The sequence below is a fragment of the Tigriopus californicus genome, chromosome 3 (genome assembly GCF_007210705.1).
Source record: "Tigriopus californicus strain San Diego chromosome 3, Tcal_SD_v2.1, whole genome shotgun sequence".
NCBI lineage: Eukaryota > Metazoa > Arthropoda > Copepoda > Harpacticoida > Harpacticidae > Tigriopus > Tigriopus californicus.
In genome coordinates, this window is record NC_081442.1 from 4,764,675 (window position 1) to 4,782,340 (window position 17,666).

General features: G+C 40.0%; 2 protein-coding genes across 6 annotated transcripts in view; one reads left to right on the forward strand and one right to left on the reverse strand.

Annotated features, from left to right (window-relative positions):
- The window catches only part of LOC131877799 (uncharacterized), a 19,374-nt gene extending 2,639 nt beyond the window's left edge, over positions 1–16,735 (reverse strand). The window contains exons 1-6 of one of the 5 annotated variants that reach the window (XM_059223591.1): positions 16,457–16,735; positions 16,045–16,335; positions 6,973–7,382; positions 1,768–2,086; positions 1,001–1,293; positions 17–287 (exon numbers count right to left, since the gene is read on the reverse strand). In XM_059223591.1, coding sequence (XP_059079574.1) covers positions 17–287; positions 1,001–1,293; positions 1,768–2,086; positions 6,973–7,279 — 1,190 coding nt within the window. In that variant the 5' untranslated portion in view covers positions 7,280–7,382; positions 16,045–16,335; positions 16,457–16,735. Of the gene's footprint in view, positions 1–16; positions 288–1,000; positions 1,294–1,767; positions 2,087–6,972; positions 7,383–12,865; positions 12,922–15,105; positions 15,242–16,044; positions 16,430–16,456 lie in introns of those variants that run through there. The other 4 variants (XM_059223590.1, XM_059223588.1, XM_059223589.1 and 1 more) reach the window with 4 other exon arrangements.
- LOC131877797 (uncharacterized) overlaps positions 1–17,666 on the forward strand; it is a 77,348-nt gene that overhangs the window by 35,055 nt on the left and 24,627 nt on the right. The gene's annotated exons all lie outside the window — the stretch shown is intronic.

A 17,666-nucleotide genomic window follows, 5' to 3' on the forward strand; every position in this document is an offset into this window, starting at 1 on the left:
GTTGTAAAGGACTTACACGACAATGAACATCCTCGGCAGCAAGCAAATCAAGAACATGGTCACCGTTGATACCAAAATCACGGCCATATTTGCCTCCCGAGATTGAGCAGCGGAGAGGAGGCGTCTTTGAGCGGCCGTTTTAGCCCGCTTTCGAAACGAAAGCTGCTCTTTGGATTTGGGATCCACCTGACCGTTGGTGGTGGTGAACACGGTCTCGGCCTCGGCTTCTGCTTGAAGGTGATTGGAACCGACTTTGTTCCGTTCCACCAACGGAATGGATTCGCAATCTAAGAATACAAAAGAAAAGCACTGAACAGACTTCAGAGTGCCCAAACGGTCCAATGTGAAAAGATTCTAAGAATGCAAATTATAGTACTCGAGACTCAAAGTTGCGACTAAATATGCGCTTAAGTTAATCGTTGGGCGACTAGGTAATATTCAGGCCAACCGAAAGATAGATCCAATCAAATTCTTCAAATGCAAATACGGATTTCCATCAAAGTGGATCAAAGCCATTTTGAGCCAATCACATCCTTTGGCATCCTGGTTTACCACTTTTCCTTGACAATTGCAAACTCGAGAGCGTCGATTGGCTGTTTAGCTCTTTGCTTTGGGCTGTACTGTCTGTACCCTTGATCCAACATCGCTTCCATACGCTGTTATCTCTCAAGGTCAATGAGATCAATATATATATGCTCCAAGAGTGATCCCTTTTCAGGGGCAAAAGCAAGCAATCCCCATGTGACGTGATAAATCGGAAATACATGAATCAAGAGGATCGCTTCGGTTGAGCGTGTTAAACCAAAGAGGCATCATGGGAAAGCCAAATGTTTGATCAACATGAAAGGACAACTTGAGCCCCGTTGAATAACGTCATCTTCTACATAAGTGGTCGTAAAGAATGTGCAAAATTGATGAATTGGAGAAATCCCGCCGGTCTTTCGTTCTAATCAGCCGACTCATTCCTCTTGATTAGGACAGCACTTGCATTGAAACATACCTCCATTGAGAGGAGAGGTAGCCTTTTTCGAGACGCCATTAGTGGCCTCCGCTTCTTCGAGTTCCTCTTCTCGTTTGGCGAGTCTTTGGTGACGGTTCAAGTTACGTCTGACTTGCTTGAGTCCTCGGAAGATCTTGAAATTGAGCAAAAGTAACGCCCCGAAAGGCAAGATACCCGTGGAAATGCACCAGATCCAATTCACGTAAGCAATGATGTAAGCTCGGTCCAGGCGAAGCTCCGTGGGTTCCACTTCGATGACTTGAATGTCGGAGCAGTCCTCGTAGAAATAGGTTCTGCAATAGAAAAGCAACACTTCATGCAGACTTTGGCCTCCTTTAAGCCGGATAAGAACCCAATGAGGACGGGAAAGTATCTGAGCAGTTGGTGCGCAATATGACTCCTCCTACCTTTGGGCACCTCCATTTCGTTTTATTACCAGAAATTCCACATTTTTTGGAGGAGCCTCTAGACCCTCTCAACAACCCATCTTAATTCGTTCTTAACAGGGCGCACGAAAAAAAATCCCAGAAGCTTCAAGCAAATTTTGAAGGGACCAAAAACACGCATTGTGTTTTCCATTTAGGCTGGATTGGAACAAGTATTTCCTTTTTGGTGCGTCAGAAACTTTCTCCATGTCGGGTTGAGGGAGTCCGTCAAAGGATGCTTCATCCAATGAGTTAGAGTCACATTATTCAGAGTTAGCTCGGGAGGGCGCCACTGCTCTTGGAGTTGGTCTAATTATTCCCCTCCAAACTAATGTGATTTACCTCTCGATGGATTGCGTTTCCAGGAACCTTGGAATGTTGATGAAGAGTGCCGTAAACATGGCGGGCAGGATGTAATAGAGGGCCCTGTTCTTCTGAGTGCTCATCGATTGGTAGTCGTGTGGGAAACACACGGCCAAATAACGCTCAATGGCCACCCCGATTACCATGTAAATAGAGGCACAAAGCGTGATTCGGTAAAGAGGATAGTGGAACCAAGGGAACACTTGCAGCAAGATTTGAGGATACAACGACGGAAAAGAGTTCCGAAACGACTCCATAATGCCAAAACCAATGTGCAAGCAGTCGCTCGTCACCAATGCTGAAATACAAAAGAAAACATGTGCCTTAGGATGATGGGTTTGATCGGGAACATGAAATCGTCAAATCATTGGTGCAAATTGAAGAATTGAGAGAATGTGTCTCGTTCCTAATCACACGATCTTACGTGCTTGATGTCTATTCATAGCCCTCTTGGCGTTTAAGTACCACTCAACATTCTGTTGAGGTAGTACATATTTTTTGGAATAAGAAATAAATATTCATTGGGCATTCACAGTTCCGCTCAAATGGAAAGCTCCCTGATATGAAACATAGATTGAACCACTGATCTAAGCATTCTGCATAATATGGAGGCAGCACATATGTTGTGGGGAAAAACCACTTTAAAGTAGGATGCAATAAACGAGGCCGAAATTCTAAACGAGATGGCACGAAAGCCTAAGATCGGTACTTCCCGTACCTCACGCAATATTCATGAGGAGGCCCATTTTGTCCAATGATGGGTTCTAGATAGAAATGGTGTATACGTGACGTTGGAGGAATCTGCTCCTAAGTGGATCGCTAACAAGTTATGTTGTAGCCCGACAAAATATTCAAGTTACAAGTGGGCCTGTCAGGATAATGGCAGTTTTTTAAGAATAGCAATTTAACTTTCTGTCACTAGCTCAGGATTTGTAGTAGACCTGTGATTTGCTAATTGTGATCGAATTTACCATTAGTTAATTGGAATATCATTTTCAAGTGATGGCTACATTAAGTAATGATGTACAATATTTTGCAATTAGTTTTTTCAACTTAGCAGATATGATGGAAATTGAATTCCTAGCAGCGGATAATCTTTCCGAAAAGTGAGATGGAAAACTATGCTTTTATTTTTCTAAAATTATTCACAAAATGTCATCAACAATTGTTTAAATTTAGACCAAGAATATAAAATATGGATTTATAGCAAAAGGGTTTTGTAGAAATGTAAATGTGTCCCACTGATTATTCCAAAAAGGAGCTAGTTTTGAGATTAATGCTTAATTGCTTTCCGATTTGAGGAAACATTAAAACGAGCTCAGAGGATGTAAAAATGTTCAGTAAAATGGCTATTGGGAAAATATGTTGACAATATGCAACGCTCCCAAAAATTTCATCAGGTATGTGAATTATGCGATTATAACATATTTTGTATTTCTAACGACTAATTGAGAAAGTATCTTTTTCATTACTTTACGTAGATGAATATAAAACTCAAGCTCTTTATATTTTACCAAAGGTACTGCAATCGGGATTAACTCTCAAGTCTAAAATAAGGATGTTATTTTCCTTCCCCCTTTTCACTATGAAGAAAGCCTTTGCCTTTCTTTGCCTTGCCTATCTGTCTTTTAAGGACAAGTTTGCCATGTTATCACGAAGGTAAAAGTCACGACGATTAGCCCCTTCGGTATTCATTTCATGCGCTGCTTTGTGAGTGGGATCCTTCTTGTGGATCCACCCAGTGCATTCTAATATCATCAGCTCTTGGGAAGGCGTCTTGAGAATCTTGTTGCTTTTGGATTCTACTCGTTTTCTGGCAATGAGCTCCAATGACAAAGGGAGTTCTTTGTTTGGGTGGAGGTATTCACATTCCGTTGTCGTCTTCAATGTGGGGAACGGACGCCACACCGGAAACCCAGCCGACGCAGAAATGATCCCTTTTTTATCCCACCTTCCCCGCTTAAATTTCCATCACCTTCTCTTGTTTTTACCTTCAAGAGTAAGTATTGGCATTTTTCTCTGTTTTGTTAACATCCTTGAAGAAGACAATGCGTTTCAAAAGGTACGTTGATCAATATGTTGTCAAGGAGTAATTTTGACTAGTTATTTCTCACACGTGAATTTGATTATAATTTACCCACTTCCAAAATAAGCCAAGAAGAAGTACAAGTTGTTTTTTTGTGATTTTGGGATCTCCGGATCAACAAAACGCTGCACCACCACAAATATTTTCCCACAATGGGAAACATGATCAAGAATATAGAGCCCTGGAAAAACGGACTCTGACTCCGTGACAAAAGGAAAGGTATCCTGGTCTTGTTAGGCACATCAATTTACATGGCCTTTGTCGCTCAATAACTAGACAATGGCCAAGTGATTTCCATCGAAATGAATGTATATGCATGTGTCAAAAAAATAAATTGGATCGTTTTTCCTAAAGATCCAGTTTGTCCGATCACGAGCAAAATCTTGAGTTATATTGGGGATGCGGCTCGAACCAATGACGAATGCGTGGAGTTTCTGGACCACTTTTCCCTCTTTCATGAGGCCATTCAGTTACTTGATTGGCATCATTAATCAATCTTACGGACCTTTGTTCACAAGCAAGCAAGTTTGCGAAGTCGTTAATGCAGCAAGAATCCTCTTAAAGAGCCAATTTCTTCATAGTTTCAGTGAGTGGTGGATGGATAAGGGACTGACCATTGAACAATCGAGCTCCGTTTCATGCCTTCTTCGCCCTTATACAATCAGTCGTGAGCAATTGATAAGAGAAATACCTTGTTTTCCCCAAGAGAACCTCAAAATCCATCTTAAGCTAAACTGAGGGCCTTTATGTTTTATTGCGATTTTTAAGTACCCACCTTCATATAATCCTTGGCCATTTAAATTTGCTTATTCAATTCCTGTACGGTTGATCCGTTTGTTCCTTGAGCAGTCAAGAAAGTTAATGTACCTTGAAAAAACAAATTGACCAATATTAGCGGTCATTTATCCATCTCGATGGCTAACATGCTATTTCAAGAAATACATTCATTAAACCAACTAGCAAAATGACCGACGACTCTGGGAACTATGCGATTTATTCACGTGAACACATGAATAATACAACATTATGTTCAAAATAGACTTGTGACTACTAATCACTCTTTTTCGCTTTGTAGGCTACTTGTTTAATAAACCTGTTAAAAAAAGAATATTTTTTTCTAGAAATGTTTAAAAACAACAAACCAATCACCTAAGTGAATAGGCGAGGATAAACGAAATCAAATCGCGGAGTACTTCAAAGAGAACTTGTACCAAGGGCCAAATCAGGTGCTCTTCGGAGTACAGACATCAATAGATGAGAAAAGTACTTTAAAAATGAAACTGAGAAGGTTCTTTTCCTCATTGCCCTTTACAAAAAAGATACTCATTTAAGGGCCAGTTGATCTGGTGTGAAATCTGCTGAAAAATGATTGATATTGGACATCCGAACCAACCAACAGGATTGGACCACTTTGACCAGGAAATGGTCGGATTTTGTTGAAAAGTTCACCATGAGTGTGCAAGTCCTGAACTTGAATTATTGCAAGAAATGTAGGGGTGAAGGGATATAAAAAGCTTTCATCGTAATGCTAGACTTGCAACTCGGCTCGCAAAAAAATGAGTTTTTCTTATTCCTCCCCAGGCAAGTTTCTCCAAAAAAGGCTCAGAACTCGGGATTCCACAGCTCTTTGTAGAAATATTGTAAGCGTGAAGGGTTGGAAAACAGACATTTGAACGAGTAACGAGTTTACATTCTCCATAGGCAATCTAGCTATTCTCGTGAGATAATTTAGACATCATTTCAAAGGCTACTTCTATTCCTGCTCTCCATCGCGTTCAAGTGAGCTTTTCTGCTTATTCTCTCCCCAGGTTCGACGAACAATAGTCCAAAATCACCTTTTACCCCTAGATTGACCCGATCTCTGAATTGGTAATTCAATTTCGAGTCAAATTGTGATTTGGGTGTTTCATGTTACTGCAACGAGATTGAAAAAAGCACATGGTTTTTCAATTAGGTACTCCTTCATGAATTTGATTTTGGAATCAGATTAAAGTATGCGTTGCAATTTCTGGATCTTGCTCAGTAAAAGTGGATGAATGTTCTGATGTAGATTTTGTTAAGAACCACTAGAATATGGACGGTGATACTAAGGTCGCGAATTAATAGTTCGGAATAAAATCAACACACTGGGCTCTTCAAATAATTTTTCAAATGAGACTGATCCCAGGTCGCTACAAATAAATATTCTAATTATCAGTTCAATCGAAGGATTGCATCAAAAGTTGTGTCCTCTCTATGTGTAGTACACACGACCTTCTAAAAATATGAACTTTGGACGAGCTTTCCGCCAAATCGGCGAAGTCTTGGTCATAGCAACTCTCAGTCAATTTTCGAATTAAAGTAATAGAATAAGAAACGTAGACCACTTCAATGAAAGTCAGGTCATTTTTAGCTATTTACTTGTGTGGTGATTTGTTTCAAAGTTATGCTGTCAAAAGTTTAAATTCGAATTTTATGTGATGTTTACTAAATAACTTGGGCCATATCTCCTGAGTTTCCTAAGCATAGTAGTGGGCTCAAATTTGGCCAAGTTCATCTATCTAACCAGATCTTGTGGTCGTATGAATTGCTTATTCGGAATAAAGTGAACGGTTTAGGAGATAAGAAATTTTTACTTCCGTTCGCAGTCCATATCTTTAGAAGTCCTTAGCACTGCATCATTCTGAACAGAATGAATGAACTCACTTTTTTAAAAGAGGGTTACTTTTGATCTAGTTGCTCGATCGAACTAAAGATTAAAATACAAAATGTTTGCGAACCGCGGTCAATTCCATTTTAAGTAAAGCGTAATACGTTTCCTTGCACCGGAAATGTTGATTCTCGATGGTGGTATTCGTATCCACATTCTAGTGGTTTATAGTTTTGCTCAGCCAATTTATGGTGAAGCCAAAGTAGTGTAAAGTTGAAAAGTTCATAAATTAACTTCACCAATTTTTGGCTTCCTCCATCTGCAACACTGATTGATTTCAATCAATGAAATTGAATTGGTGATTTGTAGCGCGAGCGACACTTCACTTTTATGAAATAAAAATTTCAACTGGTTGGTGGGGTCCACGCTCAAACAGGTCAAACTCAGTAATCAATTCAGTTAGCCTTACCTATTAAGAGTTTATTGAAGCAATTGTTTCGTTGCATCTCCTTTTGTCCAAGGACCACCAAACTGAGCACGTTGCCTAGTAAGCCAATTATGCCCACAATACAATTGCAATAACCACCCACAATTGACTCGTAAATCAGGAACTGTTTGCGTTGACCTTCGTCCAAATTGTCGTAACATCCGGCCTCTTTCGGTGAGACGGCCAAGGTCTCGGCCCAAAAGCTAGACTCATTACTGACCAACTCAAATAGCTTCCTTGAATGGGTCATATTGTGGAGACAATGGGGTGGAGGTGTGAGAGAGGCCATCCTTCCGGGGGAGGCTGAAATGGAGGCTGGAACGGATGTAAGACGATCGTCTTCAAGCAATTGGAGTAGCGTCCACAATTGAGAAAAGTTCGAGACTTCTTGCCTGGAACGAGGAACATGGTAATGGAACAAGTTATTAAAGACCGTTCCTTCGGGGTTTCAGGAACATCTTTCTGCTTTCGAAGATGTTCAAAGAATGACTGGGTTCAAGAAAGGATCTACCCCAGATAAATGGACGGTTTTAATTAAAACCGTCAGCTGCCACACTGGGTCTACCATGTTTGGACACAAAAAAAGTTGACCATTGTTTCATTTTATCAATGGGGGACTCCGATGAAAAGGTCTGCGATTACTTTCGGTACACTACGGTTCATAAACTTTCTTTTCACGATAGCTTTTAGTCGTTTAGGCCAGACATACAAAGTACGACATTTGTAAGACTCTCAGCTTCGGTTTATTTCGTTCCTAATTTCGAGTTGTAAGCAAAAGATAGGAACATCTTTTAACAGCAAAAGGCCAAACCATCTGGGACTTCAATGAAAACTTTAACAGTTTTGTGATTGCACCAGGCTCTCCTCAAACTCAGGTTTGACTTGAAACCCACGAAAAAAAATCATTATTCAAAGACGTGAACGATGAAAGGAACAAAGTACTTTTGGAGCGACACATTCCACTTCGTGTCGTCATTCATATGTAGAGCAACTTGATCTTTTATCTCTCTACCTTGACTTCCTATGGAAAGTACCCTCAACAATTATTGCATTGTCAGCATCGTTTATTAAACGGCAAATAAAACCCACGGTACCACTCTATAAAACAACAGGATTGCTAGGTACTCCTGGAGTTTGGGTTCAATATTGAATTGTCCGGTGTGTACTATTCAACTCGAAGTTTCGTTTCCCAAAGAAAGCCAATATTGCACTTTGGGATCAAGGATTAAGACAAACACAATAGAATAGTTGCCCAGATTGTGATTCATTGTCAAAGCCGGGATATTGTTTTGTTGCGACAGCGCTTACTTCCACGACTCATATGAACGTACAATTGAGAATCAGGCCTTGAGCGGGTTTTCATCACAAGATAAAGGGGTTGATCTGCTGAAAGTTGTCGCTAGGATTACTGTAGCCAAAGGAAGGATTTCCTTCGCAATGTATACCTTTCAAAGAGCTTCCCAAGATCTGCCGGCCCATTTTAAGATCTAAGCTCATGGTGTTCCCACAAAAACACAAGTTGGACCACGTCCGTGGAGAAGACAAAATTGGCAATTGGGTTCTTGGACCTTATTTGAAACGAGTGTTAGAATTCTAACTAGCTCCACGAATAGCAAGCTAATGTTGGAAAAGGTGGAGAAGAAAATCAAGGAAATATGTCATGTTTCCTGATCAGATCCTTCAAATACATCCATTTGGTTTCCTTTTGAAGACCCTAGCGTCGAGCCAATCTCTTAGGTTCTGTAATTCATTTGGTGATCGATTACTTTATGACATGGTTGCGAGAAGCCGTCAAGTCAAAGGCACCATCCTCATTGTTCATCCTTATCACGGGGATCTAAATGGTTCCTCTGAATTTTGCAAATACGAGGCTTATTTTTTAAATTCGCATTGAACGAGGTTATCAGATTGATTTATGTACCACTTTTAGCCCCAAAGATCTAATCTTCGAACTTTCATCATTTGGAGTTGAAATTATTGTTAAACTAGATTAGAGTTTTTAGACTGGCGTACGAGAATGATGATGAATGAGCTCATTTATACCACAATCTAATCTTCTTGGCCGCACAAAAGATGTACTGGATTTCTATAGCTGGATGGGTATGACCTTATGCCTGATGATTCCCTTGGATTGTCTTTGTCATTGTCCAATATTTCATTTTTTGTACGCTCTTCCATTGGTTCATTCGCGATTGCGGTCTATTCTGGCAACACTGGCATGGACTATCAAGTTACGTGTAAGAGGAAGAGGAAATCAAAATTCAGGGAGGGAGCTGTCAAGTCCAATTGAAACAACGTGAAACACACAACCTTTAAAGGACAAAATGTGCTTAAGTGGTTGGTCTCGGACTACTGTACACCATTTGTCGTTTCTGTCCATCATCACTGTTCAATTTTTGTTTCACTGACGCAAGATTCTGACGTCAAAAAATTTGATGGAGACACTCGGGCATTGTCCTCTGAAGGAAAAAATAGATGAACCATTGATGCCAGTACAAAAGAAAAATCAATTCCCAAGTGAAGTCCAACCCAATTCCCATAGGCTGGACATTTTTCGCACTAATCAACCTTTACTTGGAATGCAATGTATTGTGCCCTGTAGTATGATTTAAACTATTTTCAACACCTATTTGCCCTAATATCTGATCCACCAAAGAATTTAAGTTGGCGGATCTGGTGAGTCCTATGATTTAGGGTGAATCAGGATTCGACATCAAAACTAATTCATGTCTGACTTAAAAGATGCTTCCAAATTTACGCCTTCGTGTTGACGACGAATCTTAGTAGAGAGCTGGAATTAATCAACAAAGGAGTCCAAGAAAAAGAAGAAGAAATAAGATTATTTCATTGTTCGAACTAACCGTTATTCTCGAGAACTTTAAGGAATCTCATTTCAAAATTTCTTTCTTTACAAATCCCAGATATGATTCAGAAATTGCAAATACTCGTTTTCTATATTTACGGAAATATTATGGAGAGAAAAATCGTGCTCAAAAGCAAAATTTTGAGGAGAATTCCTCGAGAACATTCGCATTATCTCCCTAGAATCCGTGGTCGAGAAGATTAGTGAGTCCTTTTTCCTTCTTAAACTACCAACCTTTGAGCTGATGTAAAAGTTAAACATGAGACCAAAGGCCAAGGGCCCGAGTGTTCTTTTTATGTTACCAAGGCAAAAGAAGGAATTCAAGAGCTAAATTAAAAAGACTGGGAAACGTATTTAGTCTCTTGAGGAATATTAGAAGAGCAACAATTATGGTCATCAACTAAGCACGAGGCGTTTCTGAAAAAAATATGATTAAGGGATTGGGCTAGCTTTTTACTAGTGATGGGTTGCATTCATGGTTAACTAGATATCTTAAACGAAAGCTTATCGGTAATCCATAAAAGGGGGCAAATGAAGAGAAATGATTAAACCTGACGTATTATCAAAGCAACATTTCAGAACTTAATAACTCCACTAATCTCAACTCGATGTGAGACATCCAGTAATCGTTAACGACAAAATTTATGTCGTTAATGATCTCCCGTTCACGATTGAACGCTCACCTTTGCGTTAGACAATTCAAACTGCTTTTAAGTTAAAAACAACTTGAATTAGCCTAAGGAAAATTTACACGGGATCTTGCAGATGTTGTTACAATCACGTTGACCGTTCCTCAAAATCATACAAAGGACCCAAAAGTACCCATATCTTCAGCAGATCTGACTTCAAGGGATCAAAATCTCAGAGGATCATCTAGGATTGGAAACATCTCGAACAATATCATAGATCAGGTTGACTTTGCCGGTCACCCGATAAAAAGATGCTCAATTGTGACCATGCTCAATGGCATTTACTTTCTTTTCCATGGGGATCAAGGAGAACTCTTTTCAAGTTCTGTCAAATCCTTCCATCGACACCAACTTTTTTGAAAGTTGATTTTCCATTTGATTGACTTCGGGAAAGGACCTCTCAACAATACGCAGAAAAGGAAAGGATTTCCAGAGCGCTTTCAAGGCTCAATTCCATAGGAGTGCCAACAATGTTTTGTGGTCAATTTTAGTGTTAAGCGTTTCCTTTTTCTTTCGTCAACAAATGTACGTCATTAAAATGCACCAAAGTACCCAACTTCTCCCTAAATTGTTCGAGTTAACATTTAGGTTCAACGGAGAGTGAGGCCTTGCATTCCTTTTATAAAAATAATTGTTGTTCGAGATCTTGCCATTATTGAAAAACTTTATCGCAAGTAACCAAGCTTTTTGTCCGAGAATTCATTCCTCTTTTCTAGAAAGTTTATCATGCCCTTCAAAGAAATGTCGGTTAGACACTTTTGCTCTTTAAGGGATGTACAACATTGGGAAAATATCGCCTATCGCTCAAAACCTGTTTTTCGGCTTTTTGTGGTGTCTGTATCTTAACTTTTGTTTAGCAGTGCTAGACCTACAATATTACAGGACGATTGGAAGACACTCAATTTTGCCCGGATTCTTTTCTCTTTGTATTCAAAATTGGCCATAAGTGTGGAAATGGGCTATGGACTATATATGTCTCGCCAACTGATTCAGTAACACAAAATGTTAAAGTTAATTAATCGATATATGCAATGGGCCTCAAGTTTCGCAATAAATACTCTATAAAAGATCACTTTCCAGTAAGCAACTATTGTTGGGCCATCGGAACGGCTATCTTGTCGTTTCGCAATTGTGATTTCCCTGCAGTGTTTAACAGTCCTTTTTTGGGGAATACAATCTGCAGGTGAGCCAATCTGGAAATGTTCCATTACCTACTCTTTGCGGTGCTAATTTGTATAAATATGCTGTAATCCATCACTTGCACCATTCGATAGATTCGAGCTGTGGTTGGTATTGCTTGCTTTCATGGTCGTTGGCACACATTGACAGTAGTCCATCCATCATGAAATCTGAAGGCTCCTCACGACCAGGCCGAACATTACATTTGATTATCTTAGCCTTGAAACGACAGATATGTAGTGGCTTTCTTGTGTCCTCTGACACATAAAAACGCTGGTAGTATGATTCCAAGATCTAAGGAGAGCACAGTGAGCCTTTTTTATAGAGTAAGACAGATTAAGATTGACGGTTAATCATGGGCCATTGTCCCAAAACGACGGCTAGCCCTAAATGAGGACTATTGGGGGGCGAGGACAGTAACTATCTTGCCAGGCCACATGTAGTGTTTTTAAATTATTTCTTCTTAAGTGTAAGCGGATTGAGCAGAAAGAGAGCGTGACTGCTGTTGTCGTGGCTTGGAAAAGTCTGCAAGTTCATTTCAACACTCTCTGGATTTTCCGTTGACTGCACATTCATTCCCTTTAAGCTTTGGTATGGCTAACTTTCCCTACTATCTTTTCCTGGTCCTTCATTGCTAGCTTCGCTTTGTGAAAATGGAGTGTCGAAGAGCCCAAAGTCTGGCAATTGATGCAGATTCAATGTTGTTCTGCTCGAGAAAACTAGATCTATAACTGAATAAAATGGATCTTCTTTGAAAATGTTGGTTGGTACTAAAGTCACGAATATATCATCATCATGAAGTGTTTATTCCCACATTAAGGCAGTTCGTATTTCCCACCTTTTTTATTTTCATCCTCAAACCATTACACGTAAAACAAAAAAGGGCAAAAAACTTGTTTGTTGTGTTTTTCTATAGGTCTTGTCAAGTGTACGCGTTCATGAACAACTGACGTTATTCCATGGAGTAAAATCGAAGACAACATACCTAGCCAAACCTCATTGTGCATGAATTGAATTTTGACATTTATTTCATTTTACTCGCTTGGCTAAGCAAATAGCATTGTGGTATTGAGTCAATTTGATAATGCGTTCACCTAATCATACCAAACGTGTTTATTTTGTTGGGTTTTATAACATAGCTTACCCAAAATCACTTGCCTATTGAAATTTCAATGGCCGGATGTCGGAGGTTGCCTGTGATGTTTGTTTTGATTTTCCCTCCGCAAAATGCCCAAAATCAGGGTGCCGGACTACATTTTTCCTTGAATTTCCTTCACTTGACATGTCCTATTGCAGCTGAATCGGTTGAACCAGTGCTACTCCAACCAGTTGAAGGCAGTGCCTCTACAATCAGAAACAATACCTTTACTTAAGTCTCTACAATATCCTAACAACCATTCACCTGTTACCCATGTGTTGTAAAAACAGGTTCGCCCAGCTTGATCGCATTGCACTATCTAGGCCTTACTTCTTCCTCTATGCTCGAACTGCGCTTGTTTTACATAGAGTTTTTGGCTCACGCTGTTTTTCGATCAATTGTTGGGAGTAAATAAATTGAAAAAGATCCTTCTTACTTTGCAGGTCATCTAAAAGAGTGGAAAAACGGAACGTGTAATAATGTCTTTGAATTAAAACCTCAGGACAAAAGTAAATAATAATTTGTCTGGGTTTAGTCAAGGGAATCAATCGAGACGACTGCTGCCAGATGTTTTTCTGCGAAATCCCCTAGAAATGTCCTAATTGACGCAAAGAATTTCCAAAAACTGAATCTACAGTTTTTTTTTTCAGGACTTTCAGAACAAGAATGAGCATAGTAGAAAGAAAAGAAAGAACCAGACTAAAGAACAAATTGACGAAGTGAAGGAAAAGGGCCAAAATTTGAGAAAGATTTAAACCTCCGGACAATACTGATCTACTCCCCTCCCTAAACACAAAAGTTTTTCCTGTTCGAAAAGCCCATAAACTGATATCATATATCTAATATCTTGCCCAAATCTAACCTTTCCAAATTTGCTCTGTTGATAGCAACTGTAAAAGGCTTTCAAAATAATTTTCATTGCATTCTTAAAGCAACGACTGTACAATAACATCAGAGCATATTTTGTGGAGATCACTTACACTCTTGGATTTGAACATTTTTTTCTCAGAGATTGAATTGTATTGCCAAGGCATTTGTTATCAAGACTAGATGTTCAAGATGTTCTTCTAACATTTATGGAGTTAGGTCATTTACGTACATAAGCCTTACTACTAAGGAGGACCCCCCCCCTTTTTGTGGCTAACAATTGATGTTATATATTCACTGCAACCAGAGTTGCTAAAAAAAGGTTTTTTACAAGTTTTTATTGCATTTACGTTTCTTTTAACACCTAAATTGTTCTGAAAATGATGAAGTGGCAGGCCCAAAAATGTGGTGCCGTAGTCATTCTTTCTCTCTTTTTCCGTTTCAAGAAGCCAATTTCAATTGGATCTGAGCTCGTTGTTAGCTCGAAGAATAATGGTGTGAAGCATAGCAATCCTGAAAATTTTATTTCACCTTAAGTGCTGGAAATGGTATAATGAAGGTTAGTTTCTTTTATCGCAATTCGCCAAAATGATTTTCCTCCCCAATAGCCTTTCAAACTAGCCCACAAATGGGGATGTTACCAACATCTGCCATCACAGATTGGCATTTTGTCACCTGTAGTTTTCTATCAAGAGGGAAAAAGGCAAAGCTGAAATTCAAGCTTTGTTAACATCCGTCATTTTCAAGGTCAAAGTTTTGCATGTTCAAGTCGATTGTCTTGCCTCGGAATTTCAAAAATTTCAAGTCATCACCCTTGTTAAGTGAGATATCATCGCAGATCCTTACGCCTAACACCAATTTTCCATCCGCTACGAGTTCAAGCGACAAAAATCAAATCTTGCAGTTAAAATAAGCTCATGTCAAGATATATAATCTCTAACCTCTCGAACCCACATCTTGGTTGACATGAGTTTTGATAAACACCCATCAAGTTCCAGTTCAGTTTTTGTTTCAAAGGCATCCTACTACTGTAAGCACTCTTGAACTTCCATCGGACTGAGATATGGGGATGTTAACATGGCTGTCAATCTTCAATAGACCTTTGATCACAACAGTTGATCATAAAGAAAAGGCTGGAATGCAAGTATTCTAGTCTATCACTACTTGCACACTTGAGTTGCTTACCAAAGAGGATCCATACTTCCCAATGGAAAAAAAGTTTTTTCCCGCCTTGAATTCACCGAGTTGAGTATCCATTCACTAAATTTGTAGTAAACCCTTAATAACATCTATGGACTCTCCAAGCTCGTTCGAAACTTAAGCCACATGAATCACCTTCGATCATACCGAAATAGATGTAAGGGAAAGCTGTAACTAACATTTTCGAAAACAACTCCTCTTACCAAAACTGGTTGGTAACCATAACATGGGCGTATCTGGGGTCTCTGGCACGGATTTGCTGTGTTTGAGATCACGAAACAACGATGCTTGCAAGTACGTTTCTTGCTCTCAACTGCATGTTGAACACGCTCTCTCGTCGTTCCCGTTCTTGTTTTCTCTCTCTCTGATGTATGTATACGTGCACTGTACATAGGCCATAGAATGATCTATGTATACTGCTCAAACTGGCTGCTGGCCTTTCTTGCGTTTCTGTCCCAAATTCAGAGGCAGGTCCTCGTCTTCCTGAATTGTAAATCCTGTGGGTGAATTGCCATCCATGCGGGTGTCAAGAGCTAAAAGCCGTGAAGGTGGCCGATTGGCCGATCTCTCGTGAGACAAAGATGCTCTATTGGATCACCGGGAGCTTATCGAGACATTTTAATCTTTAATGAAATTAATTGTCGGGGCAACCTTTTCTATCATTGTTTAGTAGCGCAAAATATTGAATGTTTTATTATTAAGTTCTTAGGTTTATACCAATGCTTGGGGGAAGATTTTCACACCGTAAGTATTTAATGTTTTGAGATGTCTCATGATTTTAGAGCATGATTGTGTAAGCACTAGATAAATACTAGAGTTGGATTTTAAGCATTCGAATTTGTAGGCCCAGCTTTCCCCCTGATCTTTCAGGTAATTGTTCCCAAGAAATGGACGGTCAGTTGGCGTTTTTCTTTGAATTTGTCCCAAGTTGCACAATTACATCTTTCTTTACCGGTCTTGACAACAAAACACACAAACAACGACAGGAACAGCCACTGAATGGATCGCCAAGAATGGGGAAACATTCAAGTTTTCCCCCTTTTCCAATTCAGGAGTCAGCCATGAAATATATTACCCTCGTAGATGGGGGAAATAAGTTATAGCAATTTATTGCTTACCTCTTTCTCGATTATTCCACGTGGCAAGGTCGATGTTGTCCCCGAACTTTACGAGTTGGGACCCAATGATGTTCCAAAGCTCGGTCTGCCATTAGTCAAGATGACGTGAGAAATCATCCAAAAAAGGCCAGGAGATGCCTCATTTGTGCCGATGTCGGTCTGAGTATTGATGTATTCCCACTGAGTCTTGATGCCCCTGGAGCGATTTTCGAGTGAAAGGAAGTGGGGCAATTTTTTCAGCCCCGGCTGTCAATCAGCAGGTCCTTGATCCCACCCACACCGAGTTTGGCCCTTTGGATGAGAAGAGCAGGTTCTTATGAAGTTATTATTCTCTCACTCAGATTGCTTCAGTTGACAAGAGCTCTCTCTTCCCGCAGAAACAATTCGACTAAGGACAAAAGTAATCGCTTACTCTACATAAAGCCTTATTCACTCTCTCCTCCCCTGCTCTTCTTCTCTTCGTCCTTTTCCTCCTTCTTCTCCTCCCATTCCTTCTACGCCCGATTCGCTGCCTCTTTCCTAGATCCATCCTTCATTGAAAGCTGAGGCTGAGGCCGTTCGTTGATGGAGTCCCTCCCGTGGAAGCTTCGAAACTAGCGAAGGACGAGAAACCAGAAAAGATCGCGTTCCCTGAGAAAACGGGCCGAAATGGCCACAGAGGACTTGAAAAGCCTGCCGTGGAACTTTGGCGATGCTGAAACAATTGCCGTTTTCAGGGCGGGTTTCAACTGTGGCTTGTCTTATTAAGGGCAATTAGGGTGGTCTTTTTTACCTTGGTGAGAATTGCGCATTATATCATCAAGTTGCGTTGGTTGAACTGAGGTGGTTATTTATGACTCGAAATCCCAAGAGGACTGCGGAGACTGAGTGAGAAGGGCTTAGCCGGTTAATCCGTTCCAGTAAGCTTGCCAGGCAGGCACGAATAGTTGAACTCGTGTGGGAAATACTACGATCAAAAAGTTGGACCATTTCTCACCGCTCGGTCGGAGGCCGATTTCGCTCATCTTTGGAAGTATTGTGCCAATGCAGAATTTAATATTTGCATTGAATTGAGGTCGTGTTCTTCTAGCTAGTTTCGTAGGAAATCCCGTAAAAATTATGTCATGAACTACTCCTTCGAGTTGTTCTCACGCTCTCAGAACTGAGCAATGACCTCCTCAAAATACAATCGACTGATTGACGAGTTAGAGTATCAAAACGAAATTGGTTCTTGGCTCTCCCAAAAAATCAGAAGGATGTTAGATTGCGGTTTTATGCTCTCCAATTTAACAAGGAAATAAGCACATTTTTTTAATCAACTTGGATCAAGGACAAAGTACATTTCCCTTACCACACATAACCAGTGTGGTTAAGTTGTTTAAAAGCACATTCTTGTCGGTTCAATGCTCATTGTCGAAAAAGTGGAACATGATTGTTACATCAAAGTCCATTTAGAAGATAAACAATCCTCGAGTTTTTTTATGTCAAGACAGTCTATCATGCATTTCAATTGGTCAATAAAGCATCTCTTAAACTTTCATAGATATCCTTGTGAGATTCTACCACATATGCGTTCCAAACATGGCGTGTTGTTCCATTTTCTGTGAATGCACCCTGATATTCATCCAAATGGACAAGCCTCG